This window comes from Myotis yumanensis, unplaced genomic scaffold (genome assembly GCF_028538775.1).
Source record: "Myotis yumanensis isolate MYYU_CA2020_CCGP unplaced genomic scaffold, mMyoYum1.0.hap1 SCAF_2, whole genome shotgun sequence".
Lineage (NCBI taxonomy): Eukaryota > Metazoa > Chordata > Mammalia > Chiroptera > Vespertilionidae > Myotis > Myotis yumanensis.
In genome coordinates, this window is record NW_027223753.1 from 95,288,862 (window position 1) to 95,311,612 (window position 22,751).

Consider the following 22,751-nt stretch of genomic DNA (forward strand, 5'->3'; position numbering starts at 1 on the left):
CTTCTACACTCACTCAGAATATATTATGCTGAGCTTACATATATGCATGTAGTCTGTAGATTTTGCTCAAATGAATGTGGAGTAATAAGAGGCCCACAAAATGACGTTACACAGGAATGGAGACTGTTTATGGATACCCAGTCTCATTCTGCCTTATGGCAGAAACACGCTACTGAAGGAGAAACCAGTTGTCCTGCCTGTGTCACAGCCTCCTGGCTGAGGGCAGTATAGAGTTTGATCTGAGAAGAAGGCAGAGGTGAGGCAGTTATTGCGAAATGTCTCCATAGTGGCCATGTGACTATGGCTATTCTGTGAGCCACGTTAACCATCTGAGCACTGAAAACTGAGGACAGCTGTGCCCTGGGGAAGAAGCTGTAGCGTTAGGTAAGATGGTTCTGAGAGCAGTTTGAACGCAAGCTGCAGGCTGCCTCTGTGCACTTCCCTGATCTTTCTCATGTGATTTCTCCAGCAATTATTAATTGTGTTCTAGCAGGAATAGTAACTGGAAAGGTACTACCCATGGTCTGTGTCTGAGGTGGGAGTGGGGAAGAGGGTCCCAAGGAGAAGAAAATGAGCACTTAATAAAACAGATGATTAGCACATATTATAGGGAGTATTCTTCAAAGAAAAAATATGCAGCTTGTGCTCAGATAACTAACTTCTCCATAGATTTAAATAAATTACAGGCAACGTGTTTTGGTTCGGATTGCTAAAAGCAAAGGTGGGCAAATTGCAGGCCATGCGCCAGTTGCCTGTTTTTGTAAATGACATTTTATTGGAGCACAGCCATGTCTGCTTATTTCTATGCTGTCTGTGGCCGTATTTGCAGTATAGTGCTGCATAGTTGTGTTAAACATCGTATGGCTCACAAATCTAAAATATCTAATATCTGGCCCTGTAAGAAAAAATTTGCTGACCCCTACCTTAAAGAAAATAAATGAAAGCCTTAAGCTGGAAGTAATCAGGAAAGATATGGAAGAGAAAAAAATATTTCAGAGATTGAAGCCACATTAGCAACAAATTTAAAATAAGTGTTACTAAAATAATCAGGTGAACAACAGGAGGAAATCACGTAAAATAATATCCATAAGAACAAACATTAAAATGAGTAGATAGGGTATAATAAACATAGAAAGGAGAAAAAATATGCATACTTAGTGTTCCTGAAAAAGAAATGGAACAAATAGAAGAGATAAAATACACTCAAAGATTAATAGAAGAAATAAAGAGAAAACTTGAATCTGCATATCAAAGAGCAGATGGTAACCCAGGAAAATTATTCAGAATTATTAACACAGGACTAAGAACCTTTAGGTTTATAGTGTTTCTGGGATGAGATTGGTGTACCTGGCTACAATAAAAGGGTAGAGGTCCAGGCAGATTTTGAAATAGCCTCTTTCTTTCAGTGCATATGATATCAATGCAGATGATACATTAACAACAAACGCAAGAAGCAAGAGCTACGTAGCTTTCTAAATCGTGTTTTATTATTTATGGTGTTTTTATTTGTTATCTAACAATTTTTCCCATTCATTACCTTTGTATCTTTAAAATGTCTGAAGAGCCCTTCACCAGAGGAATCCACAAACCACAGTATTTTTGCCCTTGAAGAAAATAAATGGATTCAGAGGACCTTCTTTCATGCTAGATGATTTTCTTGATACAGTTTTATTTGTTGGTAATTTGGTACCTGTTTCCCAACTGTGTTATAGTATAGGGTACTCTCTCAGGCTGGCCCTCAGACCTGCCTATGTGGTGCCACAAAACAGAATTGCTAGTGCAAACTGTAAGTGTCAGGCTGTCGTCTTCATTACTGAGTGAAGCTTACAGATAAAATGTATGTAAGCAGACCCACACCTGGCATCCTTTATGGGAATTTTAATTTCCATTTGTTCAAGTTTCTATGATTGTTACTAGAATTATTTCATAGATTCTCCCCCAATATACTGTATGTATATGTATGTATATATTTCTCCTTTAAGATAATCCTTATGACAGTAGCCCATGCAGCACAAAAGTGCAGGGCTAAAAAAGCAGCAGTCAAATAACATAGTTAAACATAACCTTGATTAACAAATCTTGTTATTCATGGATGACAGCTCAGTTAATCAGTGTTTGTGGCTTGGATACTAAACTGGAAGTTAATGGTGAGGTGGAAGCAATTGTAGAATCCAGACTTTTAAGACAAACACACATCACACCCCAAAAGGCATGCATGGAATCAGGTGTGGTTAGTGGGCTGTGTGATATACTCTGGGTGTTCTCCTTCACTGGTCCAGCTGCAAGCAACCTCCATAGCTACCAAGTCAAGGAAAAAGGAGTGACCCTCACTGCCCACTTCCGCATTCATGATTTCAATGGCCAAAGAGTAGCTTGTGGGAGAGGAATATTTTTATTTGAAATTTCTTAACTCAAAACTTTATTTTGACTTCTCTAAATTAGATTTGTAGAATGGATAGGTTAATTATATAGTTACAAGAGAGCACATGTCCAAAGTTAACTAATATTTATACCTATCTATTTTGGCTGTCAAGCCAATGGTATGGAGTCAGATTTCCCTCAAATTTCACATGCCTTAAAAGCAAAATGAATGTGAGACATGATTTGAAAAGTGTGCTGTTCATTTGACATGAAGTGACATTCTGTGTTGACGAATCTGAAGCATTGGTAAATTACTTAACTAACTGTCTTTCCTCCCTGTGAGATGGATTAAGAATGAGGAGATGTTTTTCTTTTGATGGTGATCAGGGCAGGGCTGAAAGTAAAAAAGCATGTGAGGAAGTGGATAAGTTCGTCATATCCTTAAAGGCTCTAAAACAGTGGTTCTCAACCTTTTGGCCCTTTAAATACAGTTCCTCATGTTGTGACCCAACCATAAAATTATTTTCGTTGCTACTTCATAACTGTAATGTTGCTACTGTTATGAATCGTAATGTAAATATCTGATATGCAGGATGGTCTTAGGCGACCCCTGTGAAAGGGTCGTTCGACCGCCAAAGGGGTCTCGACCCACAGGTTGAGAACCGCTGCTCTAAAAGAATATGGGACGACTTCGTCTTTTCCCTCCTTCATTTCTGGAGAGACAAAGAGAGAGAATTAATGTCTAAAACATGCAACCTCAAAATCCTTTCTGTATTCTGCAGCCAAAGCTGGGTGGCAATTTGATCACAGATTGTGCCCTGGCGGTGTTATGGGTCATGTGCTCAGCATGTGAACAGGAAGGTGAGAAGTGGTGAACTTTTGCCTCAGTTGTGCCATCCATCAGAGAATAAGTAGACCAGATCACCGTGTGCAGCTGTATAAGGAGGGGATGGCTGAGTGCTCCTCACACAGGGGCCTTTGTGTCCTGGACATGACCCAGCATTATGATGGGATGCACTGGGCCCAGGCTTTGTGGCAAATTACTAACCCATTATCACACCAGAACACAAGATCATTTATCTTCCAATCTGGAGTGTCACCTGTTCTTCATTTACCAGTCAATAACCATTAATTATGCTCAATGGAAATCTAAACAAAGCCCTTTCCCTCTGTACAACCAGTAAACTATTTAGTAATAACAAATAAATCTGGAGTTGTATATCCTTTCCCTTCCCATTCCCAGACTGGAGTCTGGTACAATATAGACTTCAGAGGAAATGCCTAGAAATTGATAGGTCAGAGGCTGCAGATAGTTTTCTGGAAAAGAAAAGAGCAGCTGCTTGGCATTCACCCTAGTGAAAGTGAGGCCCCAACTGATCCCCGGGCTCCTGCTGAGGAACAAAGTGATCTACTACACAAAGGAATCTACTATTAACCAGTAATCATATCTTCCCCTTTAATTTTAGCAAGCTGTTATTTTTTTCACATGCCTAAAAATGTGATTTTTAAAAAGCATTCTAGCACAACATAGCATTTTAGAAGAAATAAAATAAAGCTGAGCAGTCCTGAAAGACCTATTTGAAATGTTATTTTTAGAATGGAAATTTGAGTAAAACACATTCGAGTGTATACATTAATCCCTCAGAAAAATGTTCAAATAGAAATTCTAGCCAGAAGCATAATTTAATTTTTCCTAAAAACTTTGAAAACATTTTGAAGAAAGCCAAAGCTAGCTTGTGTGTGTGCGTGGGTGTGGGTGCACTGGAGAGAGGTGGGGGAGGGTGGCCGAAGAGCAGGCTGTGTCCCAGTGCACACAGCGCAGCTGTGGGTGGCAGAGAAATTCAGGGGCATCACAGGAACGCATGTCTAGGACTAGACTTGGGACTCTTGTTCACAGTCTAGAAGGAGAGGTCAGAGTTCCCACACAGACGAGGGACGGGGGTCTTCTAGATCCCAGGAACTGCACGTACAGATCTCAGACATGAGGAGCAGGCCCCTGCCCATCGGGCCTCTGCTGGAGCCAGTGCCCATTATAGAGAGGCACCTCTCCCAGGAGCCTAACAAAGGAGGGTGCCAGGCACAAAGCTTGGCAGCAGAGCCAGGCTGCATTTCAGACCACAGCCCGCGTCTTAGTCTTAGCCTGGAGCAGATAACAGTGTGCAGCGGCCGTGGAGCTACAAAACTTTTGTAGACTGTGTGCTGTGTGGACTACTCAGATAGAGAGAACATCTACTCTGTACCATTGAAAAGCTAATTGAGCCCTAGCTGGTTTGGCTCACTGGATAAAGCATTGGCCTGTGGACCGAAGGTTCTCAATTCAATTCTGGTTAAGGGCACGTACCTCTATTGCAGGTTTCATCCCCAGTGCCAGTTGGGGAGCATGGGGGAGGCAACTAATTGATTTCTCTGACTCTCCCCCTCCCTTCTACTCTCTCTAAAAATCAATGGAAAAATATGCTCAGATGAGGATTAACAATAATAATAATAATAATAAAACTGATTGAACTTTGTTATTATTATTAATCTAATTCATATAAAATTTAAAAAGCACTGTGATTAGCCTTGGCCAGGTAGCTCATTTGGTTGGAGCATAGTCCTATACACCAAAAAAGGTTTCTGGTTCCAGTCCTGGTCGAGGCTGGTAAGGGGATAAACTACCTCTCTCTCTCTCTCTCTCTCTCTCTCTCACTCTCTTTCTCTCTCCCCCCCACCCACCCCAGCTCCAGCTCCCTCCTAAAAATCAATATGCATATCCTCCAGTGAGGATTTTTTTTAAGTATTGTGATTAAATTCATTAGTTATGACCTAGTGCAGAATAAAACCAGATATTTCATTACGAGGACAGAACTATCTTCTAGGCAAGACAATTTCATCAGTTACTTTTAGTATATCACTGACCTGAATCTGTTGCCATTGATTCATCCAGTTGCCACATCTCCAAGGCATGTAAAACTGCCCAAAGTCTCATCTTTTATAAAACAAAAATATGATTTAAAGCTATCATGTAATAGGCCAAAAATACAAAATAGTCACAAGAAGTAACTTCAAGTAAAAGAGAAATATTTACTTATTTTTAGAAGGCTGCCACAAATTCAAAAGAATAAAGAAGAATTCATTTTTTAAGAGAAAATAAGCTGCCCTGTTGAATTCAGCAAGCTAAATTTCAGCTTATACAATAGTAGCTAGGGAGACACCAACCAAATTAGTTTTCTTTAAATGTAAGAACAAGAGTTCAACTTTAATACTGGGCACTGTGTTATAATGAACTGCCTGTTATCTTTACCTATTATATTTTGAAAAGTGAGTAGGAGTGATTAAAACACACACACACACACACACACACACACACATTAATTTGTTTCCTGCTTGGATTTTTCTTAAAGAGACATGCTGTTGTCAGATACCAACTGTACTTCTTAAATCTGTATCTTCTATCTGTGTAAACAAAACCTGTAAACTTAACTGCTGGTCCAAGCTATAGAAACTCAAGGCCTGTATGTCATTGATAAAAGCTGATATAACTGAATGGAGCCAAGCTGTGATGGTGGCCACAGTTAGTGTCTTAAACATGTGGCTACATTGCTGCCCCACTGGCCTTCTCATTCCTGTTGAAAAAGTGTGCCTGTGGAAGGTCTCATTGAGCACCTGACCTTGAAATGCTGCCTGGTGAAAGAAAACCTAAGCTGGTACACACCTTCTCGTTGCCTCCCAGAGAACTCTATAAAAGTGGTAGTACTCTTCATTCCATGATTGTTTTTGCATTAATGATTATTTTTAATTTAGCAGAGATTTATTTTACAGGGTTTGGCTGTACTTTCTTTTTGTTGGAATGTGGGATTGGTAACCAGTGAAGCCTCTAGAAAAAATATTTACAAATAGATGCAGTACATGAATTGCTAACTGTTGCTGTTAGAAGGGTAGCTGTACTACTCATAGAAGTTGGGGATCTTTAAAATGTTTGCGCAACTGGAAATCAGGATCCATGTGTAACATAGTAGACTTAGTTATGTTAATGGGGAAGGGCAGTTGTAGAGTTCTTGAGGTCTTGGAATACTTGTGAAATCCAACATTATGTTTAGGTTTCAGTATTCCCTGCTTGAGATCATTTCCTTTGTGCTGAATCACGACTCATCTCTTTACAATTAATAATAATACTTTGAGTAGGTGGCATTCTTTCAGTTTTACAGATAAAGAAATGGATTTATAGATCAATTGTTGAATCTTAGGTTGTGGAATCCAATTTAAATAATATCAGTATATAAATGGTAGTAGATTTTTTTAAAATTCCCTTTGGGGCTTCATTTTTTAATTTTTTAAAAAATCATTATTTTAAAATTACAGTTTACATACAATATTATATTAGTTTCAGGTTTAAACTCCAGTGACTAGACATTATATAACTTACTAAATGATCATCATTATAAATCTAGTACTCATCTGACACTATATGTCATTATTATAACATTATTGACTGTACTAGAGGCCCAGTGCATGAAATTCATGCACTGGAGGTGGGGGGGTCCCTCAGCCCGGCCTGAGCCCTCTCACAATCTGGGACCCCTTGGGGGATGTCCGCCTGCCAGCTTGTGGCTGGATGGCCTTCTGCTGCTGCACAACCTGCTGCTTGAGCTTCAGCAGCTGCTGCATGTGCACAGGCTGGGCCACCACGGTCTGTCCTGTGAACACCATCAAGTGGGTGAGTCAAGCGTGGAGGCAGGCTAACCCTGAGTTCCCTGCGCTTTCCTGAGTGATGACCTCCTTTAGCTTTTCTTGTCTGGGAGGTTCTTTATATGTCCTGCAATTGTAAATGGTAGTTTTGCTGGGTAAAGTAATCTTGGTTGTAGGTCCTTGCTTTTCATCACTTTGAATATTTCTTGTTAATTCCTTCTGGCCTGCAAAGTTTCTGTTAAGAAATCAGCTTGACAGTCCTATGGGAGTTCCCTTATAGGTAATTAGCTGCTTTTTTCCTCTTGCTGTTTTTAAGATTCTCTCTTTGTCTTTAACCTTTTGCATTTTAATTATTATGTATCCTGGTGTGGGCCTCTTTGTGTTTATCTTGTTTGGGACTCTCTGCACTTCCTGGACCTGTATGTCTATTTCCTTCACCAAGTTAGAGAAGTTTTTCATCATTATTTTTTCAAATATATTTTCAATTTCTTGCTCTCTTTCTTCTCCCTTCAGCACCTCCATTATGTGAATGTTGGTACCCTTGAAGTTATCCCAGAGGCTCCTTACACTATCTTTATTGTTTTGGATTGATTTTTTTTCTTTTTGTTGTTCTGATTGGGTGTTTTTTGCTTCATTATGTTCCAAATCGATGATTTGATTTTCAGCTTTATCTACTCAATTATTGATTCCCCATAATATTAGTCTTCATATTAGTTAGTGTATCCTTCATTCCTGACTGTATTTTTTTTTTAATGGTTTCCACATCCTTCTTTATGGTGTCCATGTCCTAATTTATGCTGTCGAAGTTTTCTCTACATTCAATTACTCTTCTTTTAAATTCATTGAGCGTCTTTATAACCAGTGTTTTAAATTCTGCATCTAGTAGATTGCTTATCTCCTCCTGTTTAGTTCTTTTTCTGGAGGTCTGTTCTGTTCTTTCATTTGGGAGGTGTTTCTCCCTTTTTGGCAGCCTCCCTGTGTTTGTTTTTATGTATCAGGTACAACTGTTACATCTTCTGTGCTTGGTAGAGTGTCTTAATATAGTAGGTGTCCTGTAGGGTCCAGTGGCACAGCCCCAATCACCCAAGCTGGGCACTCCAGGTGCCTCCCCCCACCATGTGGCACATCAATGAGAGGGATTTACCTCCAGGCCAATCAGCCACAAGGACTAGCTGTGATCACCAACCACTGTGGAGGATCAGCTGTTCAGGGGCCAACCCCACAGAGAAGGACTTACTTCAGCAGGGTTCTGGTGCCCACAAAGTCCACCCCTTGAGTGTGTCACTATGAAGTTAGTTGGGTGATGGTGCTTTGACATGGTCTGAAGCTGTATACTGGGTGTGCTGGCTCTTGGGCCTCCCAGGAGTTGCAGGCCAAGGTCAGCCACCACCTGTATAATACCTGGGCCACCAGCCTTGAGCTACAAAGTGATCTGCAGATGGCTGCTACTTGTGCTGGGCTTGGAGGTGCCCAGGAGAGGCCACGTTGTGAACCCTAGCCAGCCACTGCTGGTGCCAGGCCTGGGGCCACTTATTGAGAAGTACAGGGCTTCCTGAGGCCAGATGCTGCTTTTAGGAGAAATTTTGGGAAAGTCTAAAGCATGAGCCAAGACAGGCCATCTTGTGGGAAAGCTACTGGAAACATCTTGGGTGGGCTTGGAACTTGGGTTGGCTGGTGTCTCAGGGAATTCTCAGGGAGGCCAAACTGTGATAGCCAGGTTGATGGAGACTCAGATATGGTGCCCACCTTCCTGCTCTGTGCAGGGAGGGCTCATTCAGAGCAACAATGGCCTCTGCACTTCTGTCTGAGAGAAAGCTGTCCCCTAGCTCTCATCCTGATGCCAAACAATTCAGTTCCTTCCCAAATGTCCCTGGTGCCTTTCAAGCTGCTATCCCAGCTTTGGAGCTCAGAGGGAGTGAGTCAAAGTAAGTTCACATGTGGACCCTTTAAGAGGATCTGCCTCTGTCTCACTCAGCCATTATCTCCACTGTTTGTTTGTTTATATTTGTTGTTATGTTTTGTTGTTAATCCTCACCCAAGGATATTTTTCCATTGATTTTTAGAGAGAGTGAAAGGGAGGGAGAGAGACAGAAAGAGAAACATCAATGTGAGAGAGACATCAATTGGTTCCCTCCCACATGCACCCTGACTTGAGCTGGGGATTGAGCCTGCAACTGTGGTATGTGCCCTTGATCAGAATTGAACTCCCTTCAATCTGTGGGCTGAAGTGCTATCCGCTGATTTTTACAGCCAGAGATATAGGGATTTCTCTTCCTGGTACTGGAACCCTCCACACCCTAAGAGGTACTTCCACAGCCTAGTTACCCCTCTCAATTTTTATCTACCATACATGGCTGTGGGACCAGCCCATTCTGCATATCTGGCCCTCCTACCAGTTCTGATGTGGCTTCTTCTTTAAATCCCTAGTTGTATGACTTCCATTCAGCTAGATTTCAAGTGTTTTTCTGAATGATGGTTGTTCTTTAGTTTAGTTGTAATTTTTATGTGGTTGTGGGAGGAAGCAAGTACCATATTTGGCTATGCTGCCATCTTGACCTGAAGTCCATTAATAATTCTTGATTATTTTGCTTTTTGATATCACCACATTGATATCTTTATTGTTAAGAAATTTTGTTCTATTTTTGGGATAAACATCTGTCTTTAAAATATTTTTCTTTCCCTTCCATCCATGATATGAAGGTAAATTAGATAATGCTTTTTAAATTCTTCATAAGAAAGGTTATGTGCCACAAATACTCTTCAATATCTTGTTCCTCTAAATTGTTGTCCAAGGACCTGCTGCATGAGAATCATCTTGGATGTTAAAGATAAAAATGCCTAAAGCATGTTCTCTACTAAGTCCACTTCAGCAACTGTGACCCAGGCATCTTATACTGAAACTAGAGGACTGGTGCATGAAATTCATACATGGGGGGGGGGGGGGGAGGGGAGGGGAGGTCCTTTAGCCCAGCCTGCAACCTCTCCAATCCTGGACCTCTCGGAGGATGTACCACTGCCTCTCACAATACAGGACCGCTGGCTCCTAACCACTCGCCTGCCTGCCTGATCACCCCTAACCACCTTTGTCTACCTGATTGCCCCTAACCACCTCTGCCTGCCTGCCTGATTGCCCCTAACTGCTCCCTCACTGGCCTGATTGCCCCTAATTGCTCCCCTGCTGGCCTGATCTCCCCTTACCGCCTCTGCTTCACCCCATACCTGGGACCCAGGATTCCCTCCTCCAGCTGGCCACAGGCACACAGAACCAGGGCCGGCTTCGCCTGGGCTGGCCACAGCCACAGAGGACTGTGGGCAGGCAGCTTCACTTGGGCTGCAGCCACGGGCACCCAGGACCACGAGGCAGGTGGCTTGTCCCTCTTTTGGGTCACAGGCACAGGTGTAGCCGTTGGTGCCTGGGACCGCGGGGTGTGCAGCTTGTCTCTCTCCCGGGCTGCAGCCCCAGCTGCTGGCGCCTGGGACTGCAGGGCATGCGGCTTGTCCCTCTCCTGGGCTGCAGGTGCAGGTGCAGCCACTGGCACCCAGGACCGCGGGGCTTGTGGCTTGTCACTCTCCCAGGCCGTAGCCAGGCAGGTCCCCATTCCTCTCTCGCAAGCTAATTTGTGCCTGGCTGGTCCCCATTCCTCTCTTGCAAGCTCATTTGAGCCTGGCTGGTGCCCATTGCTCTCTCGTGAGCTCATTTGTGCCTGGCTGGTCCCCATTCCTCTCTCCCCAGTGTTGAGTGTCTGAGCCATTAGGATGTGATGGCGTGAGGGTGTGACAACCATTTGAATATTAGCTCTTTATTATATAGGATGTTCCCCACATGATGCACATTATGGCTTGAGAACCACTACTCTAGTGGTGTGAATATTGTATTGTGTTCTAGTTGTAGGTTAAAATATTTAAACCTGGAGACTATTAGACTAAGGTGGCTCTAATGCCTTGGCAGGCCACATAAGCTAGCCTAAGCCAGGGTCACTTCGCTCAAATCCATGAAAATTAAGCTTAAGAACAACCAATCAAAAAGAGCTAACTTGCCTTTCCCAAATAAGGCAATTGCATAAGCTATAGCCAGTCAAATAATTGCTTTGCGTTGCTTTGCTTCACTTCAGTGTCTACTCTATAAAAACCTTGCCACTAGCTCTTGTTGGTGAAGCACTCCTAACCACTTCTCTATTCAAATTGAGGTATGATCAAAGAAAATCTTAAAAAATATATTAATGTGCTTCAGTTCACCTTTTAACAATGTCCATACACAATTATGTGTGTTTGATAGCATTATATTTCCCAAGTGGTAGCTGACTGCAACTTTAACTGGGATTTGCCTGTCTCTCTCTAGGCTATGTGGCTGATGCTGCAGAATGACGAGCCAGAGGATTTTGTCATAGCTACTGGAGAAGTCCATAGTGTCCGGGAATTTGTAGAGAAATCATTTTTGCACATTGGAAAAACCATTGTGTAAGTATACCTGAGAGTTGATTTCAGGTCATTCATCAAACATTTTCTGGCAGGTTTGTATATATGCTTGTGTTTTCCCTTTTTACTCTCTTGTAAAGCAATGTAGGGAGTTTCATTATGGAGTAGAGACTTTGTTATTCATCACACATACAAATCTACTTATGTGAAGTGTTTGCCACTATCTGAATAGTCTTTTCAAAATTTCTTTTATCTTTTTTATTTTTAAAATATTTTTACTTTTGAAAAGCTTTAATTTTTTATTATGATTTATATATGATGTACTATGATATTACTGTAGCTAATTGTACTCTTACCAGTCAATATGATAATATTACACAATCTTTTTTAATACTTTCCATTTATATTTTAAAACTACTGGCCCGGTGCACGAATTCGTGCATAGGTGGGGTCCCTCAGCCTGGCTGGCAATCAGGGCTGATTGGAACTGTCTGGCGGGAGGGACAGCAGGAGGTTAGCCATTTGCGGGAGGTTGGCTGTGGGAGCACACTGACCACCAGGGGGCAGCTCCTGCATTGAGCATCTGCCCCCTGGTGGTCAGTGCATTGTCATAGCGACCGGTTGACCAGTCAAGCGGTTGACCAGTCATAATGGTACCTTAGGCTTTTATATATATAGGTTTTTAAACCCATTAAAAACTTACAGAAAAGTTTCAATGCATTACAAACAATCTTCTTTTCTCTGAATCATTGAGAGTAGGTTGCCAGCCTGGTGCCCCATCACCCAGGACTTTTGTGTGTATTTCCCATGAACATAGATATTTTCTCACATAAATGTAATACAAATATTAAAATCAGGAAATTCACCATGATAAACTGCTACCGACTAACCATCAGACCTGGTTGGAGTTTTGCCAGTTGAGTGAATCCTACACTGTACAAGATTGGGCAAAAGTAGGTTTACAGTTGTGAATACACAAAACAGAGTTTATTCTTGTATTATTATGTCTTAGTTATTGCTTCATTTTACATACGAACAACTATAAACCTACTTTTGCAACACCTGCATATGAAAATGGTCTACTTTATACTCATGCACTACATTCACTTGTTGCATTAGAAAATTTTGAAGGTAGATTTCTGTTGGAATAGTTGAAAAATTTGTGGGAAACAGTATACATGGAAGATTGGAAGTTTCTTTTTTGGAAAATTTTTTACTCTGGTAAAAAATATATATGACAAAATTTACCATTTTAAACATTTTTATTTTATTTTTTAATAAATGTTCTTATTTTTTAATTACACTTAAAATTCAATATTATATTAGTGTCAAGTGTACAACATAGTGATTAGACATTTATATAACTTATGAAGTTATCCCCCTGATAAGTTTAGTGCATGTCTGACACAATATATTGTTACTACAATATTATTGACTAAATTTCCTATACTGTATTTTACATCCCCATGACTGTTTTTATAACTAACAATTTGTACTTCTTAATCCCCTTCACTTTTTCCACCCATCTCTCCAACCTCTTCCCATCTGGCAACCATCACTTTGTTCTCTGTAATTATGAGTTTGGTTTTTTTGTTTATTCATTTATTTTGTTTTTTAGGTTTCACATAAGTGAACTTATATGGTATTTGTCTTTCTCTGTCTGACTTATTTCACTTAACATAATACCCTCTAGGTCCTCCATCCATGTTGTCACAAATGGTAATATTACATTTTTTATGGCTGACTCATATTCCATTGTATATATGTACCACTTCTTTATTCAGTGCTCTCTCAGTGGGTACTTAAGTTTCCATATCTTGGCTAGTGTAAATGATACATATCTCTTTTCAAATTAGTGTTTTATATGTCTTTAAATACCCAGAAATGGAATTGCTGGGTCATATGTTAGTTCTATTGTTAATTTTTTAGGAACCTCTATGCTGTTTTCCATACCGCTGCACCAATTTACAATCCCACCAACAGTGCATGAAGCTTCCCTTTTCTCTACTTCCTAACCAACACTTGATGTTTGATGATTTATTGATAATAGCCATTCTGACAGGTGTGAAGTGGTTTTAGTATACATTTATTTGATGATTAGTAAAGTTGAGCATCTTTTCAGATGTAGGCCCTCTTTGGAGAAGTGTCTATTCAGGTCCTCTGCCCATTTTTAAATCAGATTGTGGGGGTTTTTGGTGTTAAGTTGTATGAGTTCCTTATATATATTATACCCTTATCAGATGCACCATTGGCAAATATCTTCTCCCACTCAGTAGGTTATCTTTTTGTTTTGTTGATGGTTTCCTTCCATATACAAAAAGTTTTTAATGTGATGTAATTCCATTTGAATTTTTTTGTTTTATTTTGTTGTTTCGTTGTTTCCCTTGCCTGAGGAGAGTTATCCAAAAACATATTGCTAAGAGCAATGTTAAAATAGTTTATTGACTTTGTTTTCTTCTAGGAGTTTTATGGATTTGAGCCATCTATTTAAATCTTTAATCCATTGTGAGTTTATTCTTGTATATGTTGTGAGAAAGTTTTATTTTATTACATGTATCTGTCTAATTTTCCCAGTACCATTTATTGAATAGACTATCCTTACCCTGTATATTCTTGCCTCCTTTGTAATAAATTAATTGATCATGTAGGTATGGGTTTATTTTTGTACTGTCTCTTCTGTTCCATTGATCTGTGTGCCTGTTTTTATGTTAGTATCATACTGTTTTGATTACTGTAGTATAGTTTGATATCAGGTAGTGTGATGCCTCCAACTTTATTCTTCTTTCTCAAGATTGCTGTGGATATTCAGGGTCTTTTGTGGTTCCCTCTGAATTTTAGGATTATTATCTCTACTTCTGAGGAAAGTGTCATTGGTATTTTGACAGGTATTTTGATAGGTATTTTGAATCTATAGATTGCTTTCAGTTTTGTGGACATATTAATGGTGTTATTCTTCTAATCCATGAGCATAGTATATTCTTCAATTTATTTGTATCTCCTTCAATTTATTCTTCAGTGTCTTATAATTTTCCAAGTACAAAGGTCATTTACCTCATCAGTTAAACTAATTTCCAGGTATTTTTTATGCAATTGTAAATGGAATTGTATTCTTAATTTTTCTTTCTGATAGTTCCTTATCTATAACAATAAAAGCATAATCTAATTAGACCAGACAGCTGAACGACCTTCTGGATGTCATTCCAGACATCCTTCTGGATGATGCTGCGGCGGTAGGGGCTGAGGCAGAGGTGGTTAGGGGCAAGTGGTTAGGGGCGATCAGACAGGCATGTAGAGTGGTTAGGGGCGATCAGGCAGGCAGGTAGAGTGGTTAGGGACAATCAAGCAAGCAGGCAAAGGCAGTTAGGGGCAATGAGGCAGGCAGGTGAGCAGTTAGGGGCGATGAGGCAGGCAGGCAGAGTGGTTAGGGGTGATCAGGCAGGCAGGCAGGCCAGCAGTTAGGAGCCAGCTGTCCCGGATTATGAGAGAGATGTCCGACTGCCAGTTTAGGCCCAAACTGGCATTCGGACATCCCTCAAGGGGTCCCGGATTGCAAGAGGGTGCAGGATGGGCTGAGGGAACCCCCCAACCTCCATGCACGAATTTCGTGCCCCAGGCCTCTAGTTGTTTTTATAAAATGCAACCAATTTATGGATATTAATTATGTATCCTACTACTTTACTGAATTCATTTATCAGTTCTAATAGGTTTTTGGTGGAGTCACTAGGGTTGTCTCTGTGTAGTATTATGTCATTTGCAAAAAAAAAAAAAAAAAAAATGACAGATTTACTTCTTTTACAGTTTGGATGAACTTTCTTTATTTCCTTCTCTGATTGCTGTGACAAAGTCTTCCAGTACTATGTTGAATACAAGTGGTAAAAGTCAACATTCTTGACTTGTTCTTGATCATTAAAAAAAAAAATGCTCTTAAAAAACATATATTAAATAAAAAAATTTTAAAAAAATGCTCTTAAAAAACATATATTAAATAAAAATATTTTAAAAAATGCTCTTAACTTTTCACCATTGAGTATGAAATTAGTGTGGCTTTGACATATGTTACTTTTATAATGTTGAGGTACATTCCCTCTATTCCCAAGTTGCTGAGATTTTTTATCATAAATTAATAGTTTGAGGATAAGTGTTTGAGGATATTCTTTGAATGTTTGGTGAAATTCACCTGTGAAGACTAGGAGTTTTGTTTCTTGGGAGATTTTTGATTACTGACTGAAATTTATTAGTAATTATTGATCTGCTCATATTTTCTTCTTCATTCAGTCTTAGAAGATTATATATTTATAGGAATTTATCTATTTCTTCCATGTTCAATTTGTTAGCATATAATTGTTCGTAGTATTTCCTTATAATTTTTGTATTTCTGTGGTGTCAGTTGTCACTTATGCTCTTTCACTTGTGTCCTTTCTCTGTATATATTTTTTGATGAGTCTGGTTAAACGCTTATCAATTGCATTCATCTTTTCAAAGAACCAGCTGTTTGTTTCATTCATCTTTTATATTGTTTTTTGTTTGTTTGTTTGTTTGTTTTTTTAGGTCTATTTTGTTTCTTTCTGCTCTGACCGGTAGTATTTTCTCCCTTCTACTCATTCTTGGCTTTTCTTTTTTAAAAAAATTTTAAGCGTAAGACTAGATTATTTGAGATATTTGTTGTTTCTTCTGATACACATGTACTGCTATTTTCCTCTTAGAACTCCATTGGCTGTGTCCCATAGATTAGGGGTCCGTGTGTTTTAATTTTCACTTGTCTCAAGGAATCATTTGATTTCTTCCTTGAACTCATTGTTAATCCATTCATTGTTGAATAGTGTGTTATTTATCTTTTTGTGTTTGGGTGTTTTTAGTTTTGTTATTGTAATTGATTTCTAGCATCATACCATTGTGTTTGGAGAAAATGCTTGAAATTATTTCAATCTTCTTAAATTTGTTGAGAGTTGTTTTGTGGCCTTACACATGGTGTATCCTGAAAAACATTGAATGTGTGCTTGAAAAGAATGTATGTTCTGCTGCTTTGGGGTGAAATGTCCTAACAACATTGATTAAATCCATCTGGTCTAAAGTGTCATTTAAGGCTATTATTTAGTTACTAGAGGCCCAGTGCACGAATGTGTGCACAGGTGGGGTCCAGCCAGCCCGCCCCGATCAGGGCCAATCGGGCCAGGCCGGTGCGGGGGAGGGGCCGCTGGCGGTTGGCCGGCCCACCCCCAGTCGAACTCCCAGTCGAGGGGACAATTTGCTTATTAACCTTTTATTATATAGGATTGATTTTTTTTGTCTGGATGATCTATCTATTGATGTCAGTGGGTATTAAAGTCCCTTATTATTACTGTATTACTGTGGATCCCTCCCTTTACTGTTGCCAATATTTGCTTTATATATTTACATACCCTCATATTGGATGTATAAATGTTTACAATGGTTATATCTTCTTTTGGGATAGATGCCTTTATCATTAAGAAATGTCCCCCTTTGAATCCTATTATAACCTTTGTTTTAAAGTCTGTTTTGTCTGATATAAATATTGCTACCCCAGCTTTCTCTCCTTTCCATTTGCATGAGATATCTTTTTTCATCCCTTTATTTTCAGTCTGTGTGTATTTTCTATCTGAAGTTAGTCTCTTATAGACAGCATATGTATGGACCTTGTTTTCTTATCCATTCAGCCACCTATGTCTTTTTATTGGAGCATTTAATTCACTTATTTAAAGTAATTATTGATAGGTATGTAGCAATTGCCATTTTATCATTTATATTTTTACTTTTCTTCTTCTTAAAGATACCTTTAACATTTCTTGTAATACTGGTTTGATATTGATTAATTCCCTTCACTTTTTCTTATCTTGGAAGCTCTTTTATCTCTCCATCAATTCTAAATGACAGCCTTGCTGAATAGAGTAGTTTTGGTTGTAGGTCCTTGATTTTTACCAATTTGAATGTTTTCTGTAAATCCTTTCTGACCTGCAAAGTTTCTGTTGGGAAACCACCTTACAGTCATATGGAAATAGGTAACTAACTGTTTTTCTCTTACTGCTTTTAAGATTCTTTTTTGTCTTTAACCTTTGGCATTTTAATTCTGATGTGTTTTATGTGAGACTCTTTGGGTTCATCTTGTTTGGGACTCTGTACTTCCTGGTGTTGTATGTTTACTTTCTTCATCAAGTTAGGAAACTTTTTAGTTACTATTTCTTCAAATGAGCTTTCAATCTCTTTCTTTCTTCTTCTTCTGGTACCCCTGTGATGTAAATGTTGTTGTGCTTGATGTTGCCCCAGAGGTCCCTTAGACTATCCTCACTTTTTAATTTGGTTTTCTTTTTGCTGCCTTGTCTTCCAAATCACTGAATCAGTCCTCTTCTTTAACTAATCTTTTGGTTCCCTCTAATGTATTTTTCATTTCTGACTGGTTTTTTTTATGGTTTCTATCTTTTTGTTGAAGTTCTCAAGGACATCATCTACTCTTCCCTTAAATTCAATGAGCGTTCTTATAACCAGTGTTTTCAACTCTGTATCTGGTAGATTGCTTGCCTCCATTTTATTTCATTATTTTTCTGGTGTTTTGTCCTGTTCTGTGGGGCCCATTGGCACAGACTCCCAAGTCACCTGAGCCAGATGCTCCAGGGGTGTCCCTTGTGTGGGTTATTGTGCCTTCTTGTTTTATTTGAGCCTTGGTTGCTGTTGGCACATCAGTGGGTGGGATTCACTAACCAGCTGTGAGGATTTGCTGTGACTACAGCAGACAAGCTGTTAGGTAGGGGCTGACACCATAGAGTGTGATTCACTTTTGCAGGACTCTGGTATTTGCTAAGTCCATTCTTTGGCTGTGTTGTGTGTGCCATTAATTGGGTGATGCTCTGGTGTGATTTGAACCTGGCCATTGGGTTTGTTGGTTTTGGGGTCTCTTGGGATCCACTGCACTGCAGGTCAAAGTTCCTGCCAAGGCCTGGCTCAGGACCTCTTGGTAGGACCTACAAAGTGTTGGGCTGGCTTGGAGCTGCCTACTAGAGGCTATGCTTCAAACTGAGTCAGCTACCATGATTACGGGGGCTTGCGGCTGCTTAGCAAAGTATGTATGGCACACAGAGGCCAGTCACTGCTTTTTAAGGGCTATAGACCTTTGAGAATTTTAGGAAAGTTCACAGTACAGGCTGAAGCTAGCTGTTTGTGTGTAACAGACCCTGAAAGAATTGGGTGGGCAGGGTCTCAAGAAATCACCAGGGTGGGAAAGCAGTGTGAGCCAGGTTATTTGAAACTGTTAAGCTCCAAAAATTGTGATGGATGATATATATAAATTCTTATTTCTTAGTGTGTGAAGTATTCATGCTAATAAAACAAAGACTTTAGCATAATTAAAGTATTTATATTAGGAGCATTTTACTTGTCAGAATTCTTTTGTTCTTAAGGGACTGAAATTGGACTCCCAGTGGCCTCAGGGGCACTTGAGTCTGAGATCTGGAACTCTGTCATTCTTCTCTGCCTTTTGGCTCTACTGCTCTTGGAATGCCATCTACATTCCTTCAGCATGTCCCTGTGACAGAGGATGTCATTGATAGTGTTTCTGAGGATACACGTAACATAGTCAAAGAGGACTAGAACCCTTTTTGATAGCTATCTATCTACTTAAGAGAAATTCCAAGGAAGGATCCAAGCTGTCCCCACTGAATCCTGTGATCACTTCTAGACCAATCACTGAAGCCAGGGCATGGGGCATGCTTTGAGGACCTATCCTGTCATCAGGGAGAGAGAATTCTATGTTTGGAAGAAGCAGAGGCCTCCATCAACATGGGAATGTTATTTCTTGAATAAAGGCAAAAAAGTGGTATTAGGTAGACAAAACAATATGTTCACTGTAGCCCAAGAGTATGCCATGTGCTGTACACCCATTCAGTTTAATTTCAGGGCAGGGGATACTGTTCACGGAAGAGAAAGGAGGTATAGTGAAGTACCCTCCAAGGTTGCTCAGCAGTGAGTGGTAGAGCCAGGGTCTATCACTGCATTTCTCTGAAACTAAATGCCTTTGATATTGTACTTCTCATCCTTCAAAAGCTTTGCAAGGTGATGGCTTACATGCAAATAGTGAAGTCACTTATAAGCAAACAAGTTGCCCAATTAACCCTGGGCCTTCATGCCTCTGGGAAGGAGAAGCCCCAACATAATGCAAAGAGAGCCCAAGATGCGTAGCCTCGGCTTTTGGACATCTGAGGCCCAAGTTCTGATGAAAACTTGAGATCAGAAGGATGTGTGAAGGATAATTTTCACTACGTGTTGTTTTGGTCTGTCACTGGAAGCATATCTCGTCCTGCCCAGTGGCACTACTCCTAGTTCCTGGAGCCCATCCCATCCTGGAGAACCTTTAGCTGTAAGGGAAGGGGGTAGGACTGGTGTCCACTAATTCACCAGTGTGTCCTCAGTGCTGGCAGTAGCTGGCTGGCAGTGGGTGCTCTATAATATCTACTCACTGAGCCCCGATGGAGACTGAAAGGCCGCTTGTCAGAACGTCCTTCCATGAGTGTCCAATGTCAACCTAATTTCCCCATGTTAGATGAGCAGGAACTCCTCCAGCATGGTTCCTTCTCACGTGGTGGTGACAGCTCTGGGAAGCCACCATGCTTCCTATCCCAGGAGCTACTAAGGAGGGATGCTAAGGACCTGAGTTGACACAAAGGCATCGAGATGGAGAGGATAGACTGACCCAAGGAAGACAGAACAGGACTTGGTGAACAGTTGGATATAGAGAGTGAAGGAGAACTTGACTAGTGGAGCCATCAAGTGAGACAGAAAACTTGCTTCCCTGCCATCATTTTCACCTGCTGTGTTGTGTGTGCTTCAAGGAAGGTGAGAGATACTTTCTCTGAACTGGTGGACTTGCACTAACCTCGTATTGCATGCCTTTCATATTAGACACACTGGTCAATATCTGAACATGCTCACTTTAGCTGTTTTCAGATCTGTTGTCACTTCTCACTCCTGCTACTGTTTTGAAAATATCTGTTGTAATTTTCACTGGAAAAGCTTATAAAATGTGTTACCATCTATAAATTTAGAATTGATGCAAGTATTTGCTCTTGAAGTCTTTGACACCATTTAAGTGATTTTTGCTTTGAATTTATCAGAAGATAGCACATTCGTTCGAGTTTGGGTTAGTGGAAGATACTCAGCCCCACGTGCAATCCTGGTGAAAGTTAAGGTGATATTTGACGATTAAATTCCCAATTGATCATTAGTATTGAGAAGGTGCCTTCATGACCACAGATGTTTTCTTCTAAGAACATTACATGGTGTGTATGTGTTTGTTCAAAGGAGGGTGCATTGTTGTTGTTTTTTCCCATTAATGTATTGTTTTGCTTTTCACTTTCTCATTAATTTATTACTAAGTCATGTGAAAAGGAAGCAGTTTTCTTCTACAATTAAAGTGATAGTATCATAAACCAAGCAGGCGAATACTTGTCTTGATTAATTTTCTGTCATTCATCTTATTAGATTTTGAAAAGGGAGTTGTAAGAGTAGCCTGCAACCATGTAAGAACCACCGGCTACTGCATGGGGCTATGCTTCAAACTGAGTCAGCTACCATGATTACGGGTGCTTATGGCTGCTTAGCAAAGTATGTATGGCACACAGAGGCCAGTCACTGCTTTTTAAGGGCTATAGACCTTTGAGAATTTTAGGAAAGTTCACAGTACAGGCTGAAGCCCTTTCAGATTTGGTGTTTTCATATAAGCTTCAACTTACCATTGAAAGAGTTTTGCCCCTCCTCACTCCCTCCTTTCTTTCTTCCTTGTGTTGTGCCCTCCCCTCTCTCTCTGGAAATTTAAGCCCTACTATCATTTTATATTTATAACTTCTAAGATACTTGGGGTTTTCACACATTAAAAAAAAACTATAACGGCCTACAGTGATATGGCCCTTTCAGACAAGTTTGTGGTTTCAGACAAGGGAAATACTGATCATAGTTTGTGGTACTGTATCTACATTTTCAGTAAAAGCAACAAGGGTAACAATTATTATATATTTTAAAAGAAACACTTTAGTGTTTCTAAAGTCCTCCTGGCTGACATAATGACATTTGTGTTCATCGTATTCTTTCCCTGATAGGGAAATGTTTTTGTGATGGGTAGGATTTCTGAGCCTTGTCCCTTGAGGCTCAGAAGAGGGCTTGTGAGAAGAGGAAGCAGTGTGTGCAGGTTTGCTGTGGATTCTGCATTCCTATTTGCTGGGCTCAAGGCTGTGCTAGATTGCACATGGGAAAAGCACATCCTTCCAGTCAGGCATTTCTGAGGAGCAGATTTTCCCATGATGCACTTCTCAGGGTTTTTAGGGAGGAAGTTAGGAGAAGGAAATCATGTGGCCCTGCATCTCTCCTCTGGGGATTTCACACCTGAAGGTGTGCACAGGTGCGCCAAGCGTCCCTTCCCCGACAGAGGATCACGGCATCTGTTCTCCCACCAGCTGCCTGGGAGCCCCTGATGGCTCTACCTCCCACCTTACTAGCTTGCTACCTGTTTCCTTGATGTCCCTACCCAGTGAGTGAAATCTAAGCTGCCAAGTGATGGAAACACAGCTCCCAGACAGTCATCTGCCACGTAGATCTGTCACTGGTGCTAGGAAGTCACACTAAGAGCAGCCTGCAGAGAGCCTATTCCTGAATATAGGTACCATGGGAACTTTCTGGAGATACTCTTCAAAAGTATACACATAACATTTAGTAATAAAAAGATTTGGTGTTTTCATATAAGCTTCAACTTACCATTGAAAGAGTTTTGCCCCTCCTCACTCCCTCCTTTCTTTCTTCCTTGTGTTGTGCCCTCCCCTCTCTCTCTGGAAATTTAAGCCCTACTATCATTTTATATTTATAACTTCTAAGATACTTGGGGTTTTCACACATTAAAAAAAACTATAACGGCCTACAGTGATATGGCCCTTTCCTGAAGCAGTGCGTTTTGAATTATTAGCAGGTGCAGGATCTAATTTGAGCCCTGATATCTTCCGTGTCTTGGAGGCTGAGGTAGTCCTCACTATGTGTCATGTACAATTGATGCTCTCTGCCCACTTCATTTTTCTCTCAAAGCCAAACTCATCTAAGAGAATCAAAGGGCATTCTCTTGTCCTTGAGAAGTGTCGGCTCTAACTGGGTGACGATAAGAACACATTCTTTACAAATATATACAAATAGATTGTGTTATTGTGCAACTCTTTTATATCAGTACTGAGGCAATAGCACCGTGATCAAGACTGGAGTGGTATCCGTAGAAAGGTAGACTTAAACAAGCCACAGTGGGAGTTATGAATGGTAGTTAAGAA

The 22,751-nt window shown here is 40.3% G+C and overlaps 1 protein-coding gene across 1 annotated transcript in view; it reads left to right on the top strand.

Annotated features, from left to right (window-relative positions):
* GMDS (GDP-mannose 4,6-dehydratase) overlaps positions 1 to 22,751 on the top strand; it is a 664,099-nt gene that overhangs the window by 537,267 nt on the left and 104,081 nt on the right. The window contains exon 8 of the mRNA XM_070403469.1: positions 11,369 to 11,487. Within this exon, the coding sequence (XP_070259570.1) occupies positions 11,369 to 11,487 (119 nt within the window). The remainder of the gene's footprint in view (positions 1 to 11,368; positions 11,488 to 22,751) is intronic.